The sequence below is a fragment of the Montipora capricornis genome, chromosome 9 (genome assembly GCF_036669925.1).
Source record: "Montipora capricornis isolate CH-2021 chromosome 9, ASM3666992v2, whole genome shotgun sequence".
Lineage (NCBI taxonomy): Eukaryota > Metazoa > Cnidaria > Anthozoa > Scleractinia > Acroporidae > Montipora > Montipora capricornis.
The window spans coordinates 41,732,926-41,751,777 of NC_090891.1; the positions used below are offsets into that span (position 1 = coordinate 41,732,926).

The following is an 18,852-nucleotide window of genomic DNA, read 5'->3' on the forward strand; positions in this document are numbered from 1 at the left end:
TGCAAGTAACACTGACTCCTCAATTACTATGTGTACTTGTCTTTTAGTGATGAAAGCAGTGGCAGTGACGATGAAAGTGACGACTCTGACGACACTTCAGCCACAGACAGTAGTAGTGAGGCCTCTGATGAAAGCAGTCTTTCTTCAAGTGAAAGTACCGGTAGTAGCAGTAGTAGTAGCATTTCAGAAGATTCAGACACAGATGATGAACCATCGAAAAAGAAAAAGAAGAAAAGATGAAAATTGTTTGACCCAAGCATAACAAGCACAACAGCCCCGTCACAAGGCAGCATCGCTGTAATGTGTCAGTGCAGGTCCAGAAAATCACCTGACAGGTTTCTGAGACTTGTGGAACACCTTTTGTACTTTCCTGGAAAGGTTTCAGGGGAGAGATGGAGAGACTTTAAGCATTGTTGCTCTGTTATTATGGCACAGTTTAGGCAACAGACGAAAATTCCTTGTACACTAATTTTTGTTTTCCAAGTTTAGAGAATATAATCCTCAAGCGGGTACCATAAACACCAGTCTGATAGACTGTAAGCTGCATCTTTTTGCGGTATAATTTTGTCCAAAATTGGGGTGCAGTTTATTTATGAGAACATCTTGTGGAAAGTCTGTAAAAGTTCACCAGGAAAAGCAGTTTTGTTTCCAAACAAATTGACATATTCTTTATACACAATTTTGAGGGTTAAATGACTTGTTTGAGTTTTATTTAAACTGGACGGTGAATGATTAATCTAAGATGACACAGATTTTACGTTAAGCTAAAGCTACGTTGACAGAATGAATACTTCTGGTATAAATTTTCATAAAAATAGTTTCTTTTTTAAACTTGGGGTGATGCTTATCTAAAATTGAGGCTTATCTACCAGTGTTTACGGTATTTTATTTGAAAGTTGAACATCCTCATCCTCACAGACTCTCTTTTTAATGAAAAAGACCAAGGAACAAATCTCACATGATCTGTAATCGGAAAACAAAATGTACACACAAAGAAGGTCTACTTCAGTGAAATGGCAGTGACCAGCCTGCAATATTATTAACAACATGAATATTATTGAAGAGATTTATTTATCGCTGGTGACTCGGAAATCCTCGAAAAGAATCCCAGTGCTCCTTTGCGGGAATTGAACCTACGACCTTCTGACTACTTCATGTAGTTCGGTTGCCCTACAAGTACCACAGAGTTGTAGGATACTCGACTAGAAGAGGGAATGGGGGAAAATTACATGACCTAACCCGCGGTGTTTGCACAAGAATAAAGTTCAATTTTCTGTAGGGCTGGTTTGGGACACCAAAAATAACCTTTGCGGCGTCATATGAAAACGGAGCATTGATTGGTCCTTTTAGACGCGCGTGTATTCAGTCGATTTCAAAATGATAGCGTAACTTTTTTTGCTTCGGAATTGAGCTTAATTAATCTTAAACAACAAGCGTGGTTAGTTTTCTTATCTTTTGTTTTCTTATCGGGTATCGTCTTATCTTATCCAATGTTTTTTTAAATATAATGCACTTATTAGAAAGCTCAAAAGGAATTCTTGGTAGAAAAAAAAAGACAAATCTTCAGTTGAGAAAACGTTTCTTGTAGTTCACAAAGAAGGAATCATTTGCCGGGTATCATTAAGGACGGTTTCTCAAACAAGTATCAACCTCATTTACCTCTTTGGGAAGCACATGTTCCTTCCACATCAAACACTAGTATTTCTACGCGGGAAAAAAGGAATATATTGGGGAAAGAATATTTCGGCAACAAGCTCCCGAGAAAAACAAGGCCATCTGCGCGCGCCATCCTTTTCTGCTTGCGTAAATTTAGCCTTTGTTGCGTCGTTTTTCGAATTATAAACATTGTGCAACTGGGTTTGGTCTTTTATTTGTTGTAACATTCAGTCAATTTTTTTTTTCGACTCGATAATGTCTCTTGAAGAGAAACGCGATAGCACGTCAGGTGACGGAGGGAGCGTTGAAACCAGCCATGCGGGCAAGTCACGGTGTAATTTAGACTTCGCGCTGGAAGCTAATATCTGTCAGCGCCAGCTTACGGGAAAGACGGAAAATGCAAACTGCAGCAACAGAGAAGAGCAGAGTTCGTTTGTGTTGCCACCAGAACTTGAGGAAAACAATAAACCAGACGACTCAAATTCACAACAAGAAAAGCTAACAATTAACAAGAAACTGGCTATGCTCCAAAACGTCTTTAAAACAGTCAGTGGAGACTTGGAAGACATTAAGGCCTTGATGCTAAAATTACGAGTAATTTTAAACAACGATTGCTCGAGAGAGAATCTTGAAGACACCGACGAGCAAAGGCTTCTCTCTGTCGGAGAAAGTTCCAAGGAGGTAATAGTTATAGACGATGACGAAGACGATGAATATCTAATGCAAGGATCGCAACTATCGCAAACCGAAAATAACTTTGGAGTCGCACCAACAAGAGAAAGTCCGCCATTGGACAATTTTGGTGAAAGTAAATATTCTACCCTAGTTGCAGATATAGAGGTATTGAAAAACAAACTTGTTGCCCTTAAGAGAAATCTTTCAGAATAAAAGTTTATAGCGTAAAGGTATCTTTCGTTTTTCTTTCGCATTATTAGAGGTGTATTTTTGCAAAACGAGGAAGTAACGCATCAAGAAGCGCGAAGACCATTTTTAAAGCGACAGAGCTTGAAAACCTAGCCAAGTAAAACAAGTATTAGGGATCACTGTTTATCATGTATCACCATGTCATCTGGAGCCAGGAGATAGAGGGCAAAAGGTAGTTTAGCCTTCCTTATCATCCCCTCCTCTCTTCCACATTTAAACTTTGCCAATACTTCACATTGACTTTGTATCAAAAAAAATAAAGGACCAAAACCGAAATCGAAAACACTGAGAAAAAAGTAGCAGGAAAAAACGATGAACGTGTCCAACTTATTAAGTCGATGGCTCTTCCCTCGGAAGCAGCCTGTATCTTTTGCAGACTGGCTGGGGATTTGAAGAAATTCACTACTTGCACAATTCCATAATACACCTCTATTACCTCCGAAGACTTTTGCATAACCATTGTTTGCAATTTCCCTCCTGGGACATGAAAATGTCCCAAGAGAAGTCGAAAACAATGCCTATGCAGATTTTTGGGGGGCAAAAGAGGTGTATTATGGGATTTGTGCAAGTAGTGAATGCCGGAGGGGTTAATGCATGAGACGTGATGCCAAAGAATGCCACCCGTACCCGGAAAACAAATATCTGTGATGATTCACCGGAAATTTAATATTGAGGGTTCCCTGCGAGTCTTCACTTTTGCTATTTGTCCTTGGTGATTGAAAAACGATGATCCGTCTGGTAATTCACCTGTAATAACCCACCAGCCATTGTTAATAACAGGAAAACAACGTGAATCATATGTTTTAGTGTTACTTTTTGATATGCTCTATTCTGGAGACTTCCTTTATCGTTTGATTCAACTTTTTTGTCACAAGTAGCATCGAAGAGTTTATTAACTACAGTCAATCTTCTCGCAAGCGGCCACCCAAAATGTCAAGCCAAGTTTGTCGCTTACGAGAGCTCAGACCATCTTGAGCCAAAAATTTGCCTCATTAGCATGTGATAACTGCATAGACTTGACCCATGCACCAATGCCCATCTAAACCTATGTAATAACAAAACATTTATTCCCATGTGAATACATTTTTTACGGAGACAACAAGACATCGATACCTTGGCTGAAATTAAAAAAAAAAAAAATCTTGGATATGACTTGGGCTGAATAGGGAATGATTGTTGATTGCATCGAATACTGTTCTTCGATTTTCATACCGTAGTTTCGTCAAACTGTTGACTGTTCTTGAGAGAACAGTACGTTAATTAGGAAATCACTTCTAGTTTTCAGTAATTATAAAACATTTAAGGTTGTCTGTTGTAAGTTTGATAGAATACAGTGTATGTGCATTTTTCTTTTAAAATTTTAAATGCGTTATTCCTGATGCAAAAAGAGAATTTCCAGAAATCCAGTACTTCACATTGAGAAATCTCTCTCTCGTGTCATGATCAGCTACCCAGGGAACATTATTAGCTCTAAAAGTGGTCACAGTCGCTTTAATGCGAGGGGTGGTCGCTTACAGATCTTTACAAGTGGTTTTCATTGGAAACTTTTGGTATTTTGGATAAGTGGTCGCGGAGGAGAGGTAGTCGCTTACGAGATGTTACGTTTATGTGCGTAAGGTTTGTAAAGAACAAATTTCCCTGGGTATCATTAAGACCCACAAGGTTTCCCAAACACGTTTCTGGGTCCCAGGATTACTGGGATTTCCACTCTTGAAATAGATAGCCTGTTCTCCGCAAAAAAAATTGTACGCAGGCTAGAAATAGACGGCATTCTTGTCATTGTCCAGCTGTCAATCATCTTTTCGATGTGCATGACGTCAGGTTATATTCAAAATGGCGGCTGTGAATTGTGCTTACATGAGCCGTAGATTTCCGTGTCAAAGCAAGTCTTTCTAGCAGCCTATGGAGGCTTTAAACTCGTCATTGCACCATGAGCTTACTAAAGAAACTTGCATCTTTGTCCCCTCTGCAACCCCCGCATGCTGAAGCGGAAAAAAGGCAACTTGGTGACGGTTTTGCGGAGTTAGGTAACTCGGACAACCTGCGACTTGTAGATGTTCACTGGAATAATGCAAAGGCGATTATGGCTTTGGACGAGAAGACTGTCGGACATCAAGAACGGTGTAACATTTTAGTGTATCATTTAAATGAAATTGTATCTGTTTTGGTCGATGAAAAAGATGGAGACCCGGGACCATGTTTACAATATGTTCTCGACGAAGATGTGTTTCAAAATGTCTACACTTGGAGCACAACAAATAAGAATTGCGTGAAAGACATGAAGCGTGAACAACTGGTATTATTTAGAAGCCTTATAGAAAAGGCCAGAGCACATTTGCTGATATATGAACAAGTCTGGAAACCCTTGCTTTATCTTTTGGACTCGTGTATAAACAAAATATCGCCCGATATGGAGGAACATTTTGTGGCTGTTTTAAAGGGTCTTTGCGTGAGCGTTAATCGAGATATTGCGCTTCTAGACTTATTCTTTTTGGATAATCACCACCACGGTCGAATTGCCAAAATGTCTGTGTTTTCTCTGCTGATTCCATTCGTCCATCGTGAAGGAAATGTTGGAAATTGGGCTCGAGACGCGATGCTGTTATGCATGGCTTTATCATCCGTTGATGCCAGATTAGGAACGTATATTGCTGAAGAAACGGACTTTTGCCCCGTGAGTATTCTTGATCTCTTTCTATTATATTACTCCTTTGTTGATTTTTGCGGTACTTACAATGTTGCAAAGTGTACAATTTGATCAAATGATTTGTCACAAACATGCGAAAAAACAAAACAAAAGATGACGAGTTTTTCATTGTTTTATCATTGGCGTAATTTTGTTTACTCTTGTTGGTTTCGATTTGTGGCAGATTTTACTCGTAGTCTTGAGGATTATTTTGAACATTTTTTGAATTCAATTTCTTTAAATGTGCCATCCTTATTTTTGCACCTGCTCAAACTGAAGTCTTTATGAACTTTGTGAGAGCAATAAATTGACAGAATTTTACATAGTTAAAAGAGAATTTTAAATACTTCATAATTTTTTGTTTTCTTGTTTATAAGTTGATCTTTTTGGGAAGGGAGGAAAGTCCATGAACTAGTAAGATCCTCGCAGGAAGATCAGCGTAGCGTTGTATGGTTTCTGATTCTGTTTATACTTGCCAAAAATGTTCTCAGTTTCACTGCATAGGATTTTCCTATGTTTTAGCTGAGAAATCATGGTGCCAGAAAGATTCTTGCATGGTGTAAACTACCATCACTTGGAATATTCAAGCACTGCAGACAAAAACACTAACATGCCTGCAAACTGGTGTACAGCTTCTTCATTTTGCCAATAAATTTTATAAACCCCTTGCCCAGGGATCTATATTCATTTTTTGTACGTCTTATGATACACTTGCACGCACAATTTTAGAGTTGCCCGGGAAAAATGTGTAAGTATAGAAAACGGTCCATAAAATCACTTTAACTTGAGCATTCACAGTTTATTTTACACTCTCGTCAGAAATTACAAATTTTGACTCTGGAGTATTATGTTATTTGCAATGTGGGAAATATATTTACAGTGGTCTATATCTGCCACAACAATTATAATGTCTTCTAGACTATAACTGGTATACAAGAAACAGTAATTTGTTTCCCCCATCTAGAATCACATTAGTTCTAAGGTCTTTCTTCCTTCATGATGATGCCCCCAAAAAGTATTTTAAAGGATCATTTTGGTCTTAATGGTGTGTATTGTGTTTTCTGTATTTTGTGACTTAATTGCATATGCGAAAAGCCTAAAAGTGCAATTAAAGAAAATGTGTTTGCCAAGCTCTGAGGAGATTTAAGTGCTTTGTTTTTATTTATTACTAAGATGATTTCAAAACTTAGGCCAGTTTCAAACATCACACTATTGCTGTGTCAAACAAAATACAAGACTTAAGTCCAACTAAGGCACTTCTGTAGAATGGCATTTGAAACAATTAAGTTTGGCAGATTGTGTTGAGTTCTACATAATCCTTAGCACGGCAAGCCTTGTTGTGCTGCTAAGAGTTAGCAGTAGCTTGATTTGGTTTGAAACAGGATGCTGCTGTTATTCTAAACTAAATAATTCATAAATCTCTCAGTTGATGTAATTTGACCTTTTTTTGCAATGTGTTATTCTTTTAAATTTGGTACAACTGAATTTATATTACTGCTCAAAGATAAGAGAACATCAAGATGATGATGATGATGATGATGATGATGATAATTATTATTATTATTGTTATATGTTGAAGATGAAATGAATGTTTTTCAGATGGTTTGTATAATTTGGGAATGAATTTTGATGAAAGTTGCAAAACATCCCATATAGATAATTCTTCGTGCATTGTTGGCACCTGAGAACCATTTTGTTTTTACATTGATTGAATTATTAATTTATAGTACGGTAGTTTTGAAGCACAGGAGAAGAAACATTGTAAATAGCTCATGATTAAAATTCACAGACCTTTCCTACTTTCGAAAAAACATTCGTGACATCTTTTAGAATATCTTATTTCAATCATAAGATATTCAAGTGCTTCTATTTGTTTAAAGCAAGACTTGTTTCTGACAAAAGGGACTGAATCCAACAGCATTGCTATGGTTACATAGTTACTCATCTTTCATCTTTGTGAAGGTCTTTGTTGTTACCAAGTCTGAAATAACATTGCTTTGTTTTTAGAAAGTTTCTTAGTTGTCATTTATATTTGAAATTTAATTAAACAAATGACTGGTAATGATCTTTGTTTTTTACTTTAAAAAGAGGACTCATGTCCATGCTGCATGGAAATGTTAATTGTTGTAGGTCTTAGCGACTGGGCTCAGTGGTCTGTTCTCTGATTTGCCGACTTCACTTGACATCCCTTCAGAGGACTGGTATTCTCTGGAAAGAGGATTGTGGGCAACATTTCCTGAACTGGTGTCATTTTTAAGATCTCTTGAGTTCTGCAATAATGTCATACAGGTAAGAAACATATCCTGTATTTCACACCGAAAATAAAGGTTGTCACAGACTTACAAACTTTGTAAGTTTGTTCTTGGTGTGCATCAAATCTCAGCCAGTATGGAGCCATATACAAAGCTGTAATAAGCTGACAACCTTGAGAAGCAGAATTAGGATTAGTAATTAGATCTGTTGTATACAGGACTTTAAAAATACGAAGTTTGCATGGAAGTTCAAGTGAACTTTTTTTCTCAGCATCTGTAAGTATTTAAAACCAGTCACAAACTATGTCCCCTCCATTAACTCATCGACACCTGGGAGTGAGACTCTGTCTAATGCCAGACGATTTTACTCGTCAACTGGTAGACTCTTGAAAAGTCCTTTGTCTCATGTAAACAACGCACGGGACAAAGGACTTTTCATACTTTATTGGTGCCACTTTTAGCGACCCAAAAATGGGTCGCTCAGCTAGACCAATCAGAGTAGTCCTTGTGGATCCCAGGGGATAGAGTTGTCAATCAAAATTTGCCATTTGCAGTGAGGCATCACTTTCAACATAATTGATGGCTGAAGCTACAGGATATTCTGAATTGCGTGGCTGTCAGAAGAAAACAATTCAAGCATATATCTGTCTTGCAGAGATTTGTTTGTGTCTGCACCAACCGGATCTTGGAAAAGTCTGACCTTTGAGCTAGCCCCGTACGATTTTGATCGTTTACTTGGAAAGGATTGCAATGCTATTGTCTTCGCAATTTTTCCAATGATTTCACTCATGAAAGATCTAGTCTCTAGCCTCAATTGTCGTGGCATTAGAGCGTCATATGTAGGAGACGATTGTTCAAAGGAACAGTTGGAGGACATTTTAAATCTTTAGTATCATCTGGTGTCTGGAAGTCCCGAGGTAATTCTCAACAAGTATTGACACATATTTCATAGACTGAAACAAAATATTTCAAAATGTCTCTTCATCGATGAGAGTCATGGCATCACTAAATGTAAGTTTCATTAAGATGTATCTCTACTTCTTTTCCCGGTCTAGCATGTCTCCTACACCTGAACCCTACCTGATCTTTCATGAGTGAAATCAATTGACTTTCTTGACCATTTGAAGCTTTCCCTTACTTGTTAATCTTCCGAACTAGAGTTTCATTTCTATCACTTGAGATCTCCTTTCCAAGCGGCGACTCGAGATTTAAATAAGCTTTTGTTTTATTTCGCCTTTGTTTCTGATGCCATTAGCTCAAACTAAACAAATTTCCTCTCTCGATTTTGGAGAAACAAACATGTTTGATTGTTTTCGTCGGAATGTGCCATTCAAGTGTAGAACTTGTAAACGACGTCATCCCCTTTTTGGCGCGAAACGTAAATGAAAACCTTGCAAGCCAGGCGAGTCGACTCCTCGCGACTTCGCTCGTTTATCCGCTTCGCGTCCAAAAAACCATGCTTCGTTCGCAAAAACATTCTCTCTTGGGATTCTCATAAGGTTGACTTAAGGCAGGTCTAGTCAATTGGGGGTGTCCTAGGGCAACTGGGTTATGCTGTCCGTTTACAAGAGTGTCCATCGAAAAAGCTTTAATTGCAGTCGTAAAACCTGTTGGGTTAGGAAAATGAAAGAAATGTCCAGCAAACTGAATGTATCTATGTTTATGTAGAAAGAGATCTTGACTAAGCATTTTTTGGGCTCTTGTTTAGATTGCTCATACCCAAGTTCAGAGCAAACTGTTGGATCTTATTTACCATGGATTTCTGGTCTCAGTTATGGCAGCGTCACTTAGCCAGGTGAGTACACATGTATTTCATGTTTTTTTTTCAAAATTCTTTTTTTGGTGAAAGTTTCTTTTCTGAGTCTTTCACAAGCATGCAGACTCTGTAGTTTAAATTCCAACCAATGTATCTTTTTGTCACTGTAGTGGAATCGGCTTATGCCGTAATGGGTCACATTCAGTTCTGTGATTGACTGAGTAGAAACCATTGTTTTTAAAGGTCTACTAACTGTCACAGCAAATGTGATTGCTACAGCATTTATTATATCTACAGTATATAATAAATGCATGTTTTGCATCCATTTTTGACTCAAGCCTCTTTCAATTGCATGACGAACCTTGATTGAAGAGGTGACTGCTAGCTGTCTACAAGTTAATGTCTGATTTGTATTACTTTTAATGTACCCTTGATCTTGATCAGACTACAGATGAAGCCTTGATAGCAGCTACTGCCTACCTAGACCTGTTTTTGCGCAGCATCACTGATGCTAATCTGATGAAAGTTTTCTTGAAGTTTATTATGGTTGAGAGATCCGATGGGGTACCAATTCTAGAATTGTTGGTGTCTAGGATTGCACAGGAATCTCAGGTAAAACACTCTTTTCTTGTCCAATCAGTGTGTAAGTGTTAACATAACAGCTTAAAGTGTTTATCGCCTCAAAAAATTCTTTCTCAACAATTCTCTGCACTTGTCTAACAAAAATTTTTTGGTTTGCTATTAACTCATTCCTTCAAAGTCACTGTTTTAGAGGCTCCTAAAGGTGGAAAAAAAAAGTGGTTGTAATTTGATCTACGACCGTGCAAGGAGGAGGACTGGGTTGACGTCGTAGACTGCTTTGCATTGTAACAGCGATGCAAAGTATTGGGCCATTTTCGAAATATCAATATTCAGCTTGATATTGAGGCAGAGAGGACAAAAACAGTAGAAACACGATGTGAAAAATATCGACGTATCGTCAACTTTCCTTTGTCTTTGTCTTCTACACTTCTCTTTCAAGCTGAATTGTAATACATCGAACGTGGCCTATTTGTGACGTCAATTCGATATCGGATCCATTCCCCTGCCCCGTTAACTATGACCAATTTTCCCGTCTTTCAAAGTGAAAAAAAAAAGTGAATTTTCAATAAAGAAAATTCTTAAGACGCAATAATATGTTTGGGACGATTTCGGAGAGAATAAATAAGTGGACAGTTTGTTGAGATGATAGGCACTTTAAGAGACAAGTTGAAGGGTCGGAAAAGGAAAAAACCGGCCCTCTATTGTTTTAATTCGTAAAACCAATTTATTTGTAGACTTGTAGTTGCTTGAGCTTTCTAGTATACATTAGAACCCATGACCACATAACTGCCTACAACACTACAGAATTTAAGTGAAGCTATGATCCTCGCAGTTATGAACGCAATTTTAGCAATTGCGTAGAGAAGCGTAGAGAAGCCTGAAAAAATTCAGGACTTCAACCGGGTTTGAACCCGTGACCTCGCGATACCGGTGCGACGCTCTAACCAACTGAGCTATGAAGCCATTGATGCTGGGAGCTGGTCATTTGTGGGTTCAAATGTCCACGTGATGAATGAATCAACGAACGAAATGATGTATGAAATGTATCATGACCAGCTCCCAACATCAGTTGCTTCATAGCTCATGATGTTAGAGCGTCGCACCGGCATTGCAAGGTCACGAGTTCAAACCCCATTGAAGTTCTGAATTTTTCAGGCTTCTCTACGCAATTGCTAAAATTGCGTTCATAACTGCGAGGATCATAGCCTCAGTTGATTTCATATCGCAGCTCAATATATGATTCATTTCATATATCGTTCGTTACTACAGAATTTATTACCAATAAGAAATAAAATGGATTTTTCTTGAACTGCTTTCTTCCACAGCTCGCTGTTGTATCCTTGGGTTTGTTTTACACTCTCCTGGACCTGAATTGTGAAGACATTATGTATAGTTTGGTGTTAAAGTGAGTAAAAGTGCTGTTTTTGCTTTGACGACTGCAAAGGGCTCGAGTTTCTAGTGTTAACCGTCGGCCCCGTCTTGCAACCGTTGTTCTGTGAAACGGCTTACGTCGGCTTGCTGTTTCCGACGTTTCACGTAAAATGGAGTGAAGCTAGTGACTTTAGCTTGGCGTGACGCACGGCAACTCGGAATGGACTCAGTTAATCTCGACACAAAATGAAAATCCTTACCTGTCAAATTTTGCAAGATTCGATGAAGTTGTTTTGTGAGCCAAAGTCAACGTGAGTTCATGAAGGAAATTGCGGTAGAGTTAGTTATGAATAGTTATGAACGATCTTTAACCACGAAACCTAAATTTTCCCTGTTTGACTGACCGAAAACTGGTTTGGGGGTTCTTGTTTTCCACAAGCAACTTGTTACGTAGAAGAAAAGCGAGAAAAAAAAAATCCACGTATACGGCGAACGCAAAAATGCCTTCTTTCACGTAGAAAGGGCAAGCGGCAACCGGCAAACGCCAAAAATGGCGAGAAAATCATGGCCGCGAGGTCATTTTTGCCGTTCGCGGGTCACGTTAACGTGATGCTATATCTCTCTAAAAATAAATGCGGCTAGACGTTAAAGATCCCTGACAGTCCTTGCGGAGAGTAGGCCACGGAGTTAGCGGTATTGTGGTCAGCCTTTCTTCTTACCATCTAATAAAGTTTCCACAAAACACAACATCGATCCGTAAAATTAGCATTGAATGAGGTTGCAGTGTTTTTATATGTGTTTTTGTATCTATTTCGCAGGTACCTCATTCCATGTACCCATATCCTCAGTAGCCAAAAGCGAACTATCAAGGAAGTAGACTTTTACAGCAAGAGTGCTTCCAAATTTTTGTCTCTCATCCCTGCTTGCTGCGGCAGCAGTCCATCGTCGCCTTCGTGGTCAACAGAAAACCAGGACACGAGTCCGAGGAAGTCGCCAATGACGATAGACGTAAAGACAAGCGAGCTTGTGTTCTACAGATCGACGCAACTCGAGTATCTTTACTCCGAGGTATGCATTGATTACATGGAATACTTAGCAGATGCGCGGAATTCGATTCGTGATTGCCAAGTTAGATGCGTTTGCTGGTGTGCACCTTACGATGGTCAAGTGCCATCCCCTCAGGAACCCCTGTTGGTCGCGCGGCATCGGTCTGCCTCGAACACGTCCGCACCGGTTGCCAATGGCATCATTCCAAATCAGGATCAGTCAGCATCTCTAGATGACACGCACATTCCGTTAAAACGATCCAAGTCGGTCACTGAACACGAACAGAAGCCGAGCCAGCCAGACCTGGGGTTGTTTTTAACAACGTTATTTCAGAAGTTGGAACAGATGCCACAGAATTCATTTTACGTGAACCTAATTTTAACCGGGGTGGTCTCGAGGCTTGCGTTGTACCCTCAGCCGCTTCTCCGCTCGTTTCTCTTGAATTACAACATGGTTTTGAAGCCCGGTGTCCGATCACTGTTCCAGGTAAGTTTCTGTACATCCAGACAGCTTAAGCCGTGATGACGTTCACAAGAACTTGACATTGCTTGAAAACAGTATATTTCAGTTAATGAAGGAAAAATAATGTTCTATTCGCGCTGCACCGTTACTTATCCTACTCTGCCAAACAACAAACTGAAATAACCAAATTGAAAGTTTTGACACCATGAGACTACAACAGCGAAATTGTTCATTTTTCATATCTTCTTTAAAACCGTTCGTAGGTAAGTAGCACAGTTGTGGGGATACGAAAATTTGGTTTTAGCAAAGAAGGTGATAAAGCTGACGTTTCAATCGTTAGCCTACACTGAGAGCAGTCTCTCTTTTGCTCGAAAATCATAGAAACGAACGCGTACGTCCGCAGTATTTGCGGCCCACAGCTTCAGCCATTTTGAAAGTTCAACGTACGCGTTCGTTTACATTTTTTTGAGAGACTGCCCGCAGTCTGTCATTAGCTCTTCGTCAAATCACTTAGGACTAGTTCGGTTTTGAGCGACAAAAGCTCCAGGTAGAGCGATTTTCAAATGAGTGTCGTAAAACCAAACCCAAAGTAATTACTTTGGCCAATCGAAAAGGACGGAAACAATCCAGTAAACCAATCAAAACTCGAAGTAATTACACGTAGCCGACACAAAGCGCGGGAAAATGTGCTCGCGCGAGCCACGATTGATTTTGGTTTCAATTCTGATTGGTTGAAAAAGTGGCGCGCGAACTTTGAACCAACCACTGAATGAAGTAATCATAAACCAAAGTAATTCGCTAATTACTTTCGACACTCAATTGAAAAGCGCTCTAGCACGCGCAATTGAGCGGTTCGTATTTTTGCGTATTGTTCCGTTATATTTAAAAGACTATTTGTTTCTTGATTGAAGTGCGTTGCATTAGGGCGATTAATTAAATACCTATTACTAACCGAGTTCAAGGCCCATACTGTAAAATTAAGGACCGAGTTAGTTTTTTCCGTTGATTTTCGCGCGGATCCGTAATTTTACAGTACGGACCGAGGAAACTGGGTTAGTAAGATGTTTATTACATCTTTGTGGTAATCAGCCACCTTGGAAATGAAAGTAGTTGAAGTCAAACGGAAGGTTCAACTGCCACAAAGATTTGGTTTTATCAACGGAGTTGATAATGTAAATTGCCCACCGTACAGAGATTCTAAAAGCCGAGCGTTAGCCCTTCGTCAGAGCGACGAAGGGCTAACCCTGGAAACGTCAGCTTTTAGAATCTCTGTACGGTGGCCAATTTACATTATCAACTCCGTTGATAAAACCAAATTTTTGTATACTACTTCCCCACCGACGCAGCACCACAGTTTCTTTAGAAACTACCCCCTCCTGCCACAAAGATTGCCAATCCGAAAAACGAATCTTCTTGGCTGTTTGGAATAGTTGCTTGCAAGATAGAATACGGCCCGCTAATTAAGCCAATCACAGCGCGCGTACTATCTGAGAGATATAATAGGGACCTTTAGATTGGAGGAGGTGGACAACTACGAGTACGAGTTTTCTGTACTGAGCATGCGCATAATGTTTGTCGGCCGACATTTTTCAAGTGCGCGTGCTCAGAACGGAAAATTCGTACTACTAGTCGTCCTCGGATCTAAAGGTCCCTAATAACTCGTTACTAAGAGGCATGTACATCTTAACAAGGCGTGAAGCATGATAATTTGCCTGGGCTTTTTATTTCCATCGCTGCAGATCCTTAGTTCCGTCAAAATTAAAGTGGAAAACATAGCAGAACAAACAGAGGGGCTCGACCGTCTTCTTCATCGCGCCAGGAAAAATCTTATTCTTCGCGAGGAAAAGAGCCGTGCGAGTATTCAAAGTGTGGTCATCGACATTCAACAGCCTGTGAAGGTGGCTAAACATCCTGAATCACGAAGCCCAGTAGCGATTCGCAAGATCTCGAGACAAAGAACAGACTCCTCGTTATTAAGTCGCGCGCGGTTTTTACAAGATGGACCACCGCCGAAAAGCTTCGGCAGCAAAGGCAGTCTTAGCTTCCGAAAACAATCCGTTGATCCCCGTGGAAATTCGCCAGAACGTAAGGCGCGTTTTGAGAGGCGTGGAAGCGCCAGTACAAGTTCTAGTCTTTCACTGAGCGAGTCGTGGGAGAGTTTAACGTCGTTGTATCCGGACTCTGGAAGCGCGACGGACATAAACGCGGATAACTTTCCCAAGCCCGGAACCGTGCGCAAGCTTTCCAGCCCTGTAAAGTTCGGGCAGAATTCACGGAAAAATTCGTTTGTCAAGAACCCGTTTCGAAGGAAAAACCCGAAAACTGTCAAGAACGCCGTGTATTGTATTGTGGTGTTGGAAGAGTGGCTTAAAGAACTGGCCGCCATTTCACAGGAGCACGCTTTGTTGCTTGGCAACGGAGACGAACATCCGGTTACGGCGTGAATATATATATCCGTGAGAAATGATAAATAACCAGAGGGATTTTTTGAACGGTAGATGTCACTCCGAGGGGCTACTTTCTCAAGTGATCGCTGATTATCGGTAGATAATCCATTGTTTTCGAACAAAGGCCACAATTTGCTGCTGAATGTATCCGTGGGAAATGATGAATAAACCCAGGGATAAGGATATAGTAGATGGTACTTGGGGAGACGATTTTTGATCGCTGATTATCCCAAATAATCCGACCTTAGCTTTTCCGAAAAAAATGCCGTAGTATATGCTGCAATGTGCAGGTATTGTTTTGCATTCAGGAAAGATGTACAATATTTTTTGCAGAAAGGAAGATCACTTCATAATTCAAAACGAAGTGTAAAATTAAGTATTTTGTAATTTAAGAGCTCAGAAAGGACATCTCAGAAGACTTTTAAGTGCGCGGTTTGCCGCTTTGCGAAATTACGGCCGAATTTCGAGCTAAAAATGCGCTCTAGGTATGGTATGGCTTATCCTAAGTCACAGAAAACAACGAAAACTTGGGGTCAAGGTGAAAGAAATTGTCCTCTTTCGATAGCACATCGCTTTAAATTTCTGTATAGGTCTTGTTTTCGTCGATTTGATATGGGGACTTTGAGATATACGGCGCTGACGAAAACGTTGAAACGCCGAAAGTTGCAAGTTTTCGTTTTTCAATTGTTTTTGGGCTTTTTAAGAGTTTATCAAACGTAGGAAAGCTAGCCTAACTATTCATGAACTAAATTTGAAGGAACGGGGTTTGAAATAAGAGGGAATCAAAATGTACCGTCGTGTACTTATAGTTGAAGAGATGCAGACTCGAGTTTACGGCAAACGGTAGGAAAACGGGAGGCTGAAGATGCGTTGTACCAAAAAACCTGTTTGATTTTGGCTCATTTTCCTGCCTTTCAGCTACAAACGATGGTAAATTTCTCTGTTTTGCATCGAACTTGAGGTTTGGTCACATCTCTTTTCAGATTTGCAGAGAACGGGAAAGAAACGTGGAAAACTTCAAAATGAACCTGCAGAGCCGTTGTTTTACTCAGTTACTATTTTAGTGACGCGTGACGTCGTGAAATCTAGTGTCATCGTCGCCGTAGATCGATAAGTCCAGATCGAGTTGTAACCAAGGTTACCAAGTATGCTGAATGATTAATGTCATTTTAGCCGTTTTTGACCGAATCCCTTAGCTTGAGATTTACCTGGCGAGTGAACGAAAAATAAGGGGCGAGTTCGAAATTTGAAATCAATGGAAAAGTTCAACAAGAAAATTACATTTTTTTTCGAGGTAACTGCGGTTTGAATTTTCACACAGACCGAGGACACATGCGAGATTGAAATGATGGTGCGCGGAATGCACGTGGCTAAAAATTCCCCCGCGCCGTTAGCAAGGGTAATGCTAATTCACGTGACTCTTGAATGCGATGCAAACCACAGGTAACCCAGGCTCTCTATCAGTGAAGATGTAGGGTTGGGGATGGGGAAATACAGGACACATATGGAACGAAAATCAAGTCTAGAAATTTGTAAGAAATTGCGCTTGAAAATCGATAAAACTTACTACATAGCTTTTGGTAGTTGTCCTGAATACTCACATGAAGTTTCATGCAAATAAGGTCCACTTCACCTTCTATACAAGGAAAACGGAAAGGTAGGAAGCTGACACTCTCATCTTGGCCCAATCGACCCAAATCCAGCACGATTTTTTCTACGAAAACCGAATCCAATCGGTAAGTAAACACAGCCGGCTCGTGGAATAGGAAATGCCCGAAACCCTGAAACCACTAAAGGCCCTCCAGCTAGTAAACTCTGTTCCTGGCCAATGGCAAGTCGTGATTTACTCGTCACCAGTCACCCCAAGTTTAACCGTCGTTTTCAAACTAACCAGGGTGTGAGCCCCCCGGAGTATTAAGAACAACTACCAAAAGCCATGTGGTAAGTTTTATCGATCTTCATTCGCAATTTCTTTCAAATTTCCAGACTTTATTTTCGCACCATATGTGTCCTGTATTCCCCTTGAAAACCCTACATTTTCACAAGTAGAGAGTCTGAGTTACCTGTGGATAAACCTGTTTGTTGAATAGTATGGCATTTTTCGGAAAAGCAAATTTGGCAAGGACTAGGGCTGTGTTATCGCGAGGTGATTGGCTTGCCAAGTGTTGTTGATTAAAATACGAGAATCGCATTTAAAAGTTTTTATAAATCAACGAATGGCGCGAAACTTAAACTTATTTATCTTCGCATGCGTACTTTGGAAAATTAACTTTAAAATTTAAAAGTCCATTTTTGTCTCCAAGACGTGTGTTGTTTCCATGACAACGAAAATAAAAATTTTGTAATCCATCAATTAAAATTACTCAATACGCTTACACTGTAATGTTTTTTATAAGTTCAAAACGAAGTAATTAGAGAGGTCCATTATTTTTTTTCTAATACATGATGTACATGACAGTTATATACTAATACATTCTGATTTTATCATATTACATGCAAATTTATTAACTTGTTTTACAATAGATTGATGTAGCTAATTGTAATGTCATCAAGCTTATGAAGTTTTTTTACCCGTTCAACCTTAAAGGCCGAGACAGACCAGGCGACAAGTCGCAGCGACAGGTCTCTGCGATAAGTCGCTCTGTGTGTGCTACTTGCAAAAGAAGCCGCTGCGACACGACGCCTGTTCGATGCACACGCAGTGATCCCGTATGAGGGGGGTATGTAAACTAGTTTTCTAATTCAATATGGCGGACCATATGACGCTCTCTCGTTGGTTCATTTATATTTTGTCGCAGCGACTTGTTTCCGGAAGTGAACACACGGTGCGGCAACGCTGCTTTCGCTAATTTTGTCGCTGCAATCAGTCGCACAAATTCAAACTGGCTTGAATTCGTGCAGCTGATCGCAGCGTCAAAATTCTGCCACAGCGACAATGATTTTTACAAACTTAACCGTACTCGTGAGGCGAATTGTTCTGGAGACTTGTTCCCGCGACGGGTCGCAGCGACTTATCGCGTAGTGTGTCCCGGCCTTAAATTGCCGATGTCCGTGTTTATCTCTTGAATCTCCTCATCATCCAGGGAGCGTGTACCAAAAATCCGCCATGCAATTTGAGCTAATTGCGAGTTCGAATTTGCTGTCATTTTGGCTGATTCTTCACCTCCGTATTTGCTAGGTCATTTCTTGGTGGAAAGAAAATCATTTGCTCAGAAACTTGTGCCCTCTACCTTGAAAAAGACTTCATTTTATTCTTCGATTGATGTCTCAAAGCTTTATTTGGCCCCTAATTAAAAGTGTCGGTGAAAGCCTTTTATCTTCAAGGAACAAATTGCACGTCAATTCCATCTCTAAACTCCAGGGATCACAACCTGGAGTTTCTCGAATTGCTTTGTTTAGTTCCAGGGTCCCGTTTCTCGAAGGCCCGCGCCCGTTCCAGTTTCATAAGCTCTCGAAGGCCCCCGCCCGTTTCTCGAAGGCCCGCGCCTTAGATAAAAAGTTGCAAACGGATCTCATCCTTTTGGATTTTTCCAAGGCCTTCGATTCTGTTTCCCACTCGCGTTTATTTATCAAGCTTCAACACTACGCGATTGACGGCCAAGTGTTCCACTGGTTGAAGGACTTCATGGCGAACAGAACACAATCTGTTGTAATCGATGGTCAGCAGTC

At 40.1% G+C, this 18,852-nt stretch overlaps 2 protein-coding genes across 2 annotated transcripts in view; both read left to right on the forward strand.

Annotated features, from left to right (window-relative positions):
* LOC138015809 (zinc finger CCHC domain-containing protein 10-like) overlaps nucleotides 1-2,564 on the forward strand; it is an 8,499-nt gene extending 5,935 nt beyond the window's left edge. The window contains exon 4 of the mRNA XM_068862920.1: nucleotides 48-2,564. Coding sequence (XP_068719021.1) covers nucleotides 48-262 — 215 coding nt within the window. The 3' untranslated portion in view covers nucleotides 263-2,564. The remainder of the gene's footprint in view (nucleotides 1-47) is intronic.
* A 1,843-nt stretch (nucleotides 2,565-4,407) lies between these two features.
* Nucleotides 4,408-17,691, forward strand: LOC138016545 (FHIP family protein v1g243165-like). The gene is made up of 7 exons (XM_068863712.1): nucleotides 4,408-5,254; nucleotides 7,397-7,555; nucleotides 9,227-9,313; nucleotides 9,719-9,886; nucleotides 11,182-11,261; nucleotides 12,046-12,760; nucleotides 14,476-17,691. The coding sequence occupies exons 1-7, from the start codon at nucleotides 4,511-4,513 to the stop codon at nucleotides 15,178-15,180; spliced, it is 2,658 nt and encodes an 885-aa protein (XP_068719813.1). The 5' UTR covers nucleotides 4,408-4,510; the 3' UTR covers nucleotides 15,181-17,691.
* Nucleotides 17,692-18,852: the final 1,161 nt, after the last annotated feature.

Bases quoted from the DNA above. Each gene is read 5' to 3' on its own strand.
- LOC138016545 (XM_068863712.1), top strand. From the start codon at position 4,511: ATGAGCTTACTAAAGAAACTTGCATCTTTGTCCCCTCTGCAACCCCCG. The intron at 5,255-7,396 runs GTGAGTATTCTT...TAATTGTTGTAG, and splicing joins AAGAAACGGACTTTTGCCCC to GTCTTAGCGACTGGGCTCAG. The intron at 9,314-9,718 runs GTGAGTACACAT...GATCTTGATCAG, and splicing joins TGGCAGCGTCACTTAGCCAG to ACTACAGATGAAGCCTTGAT.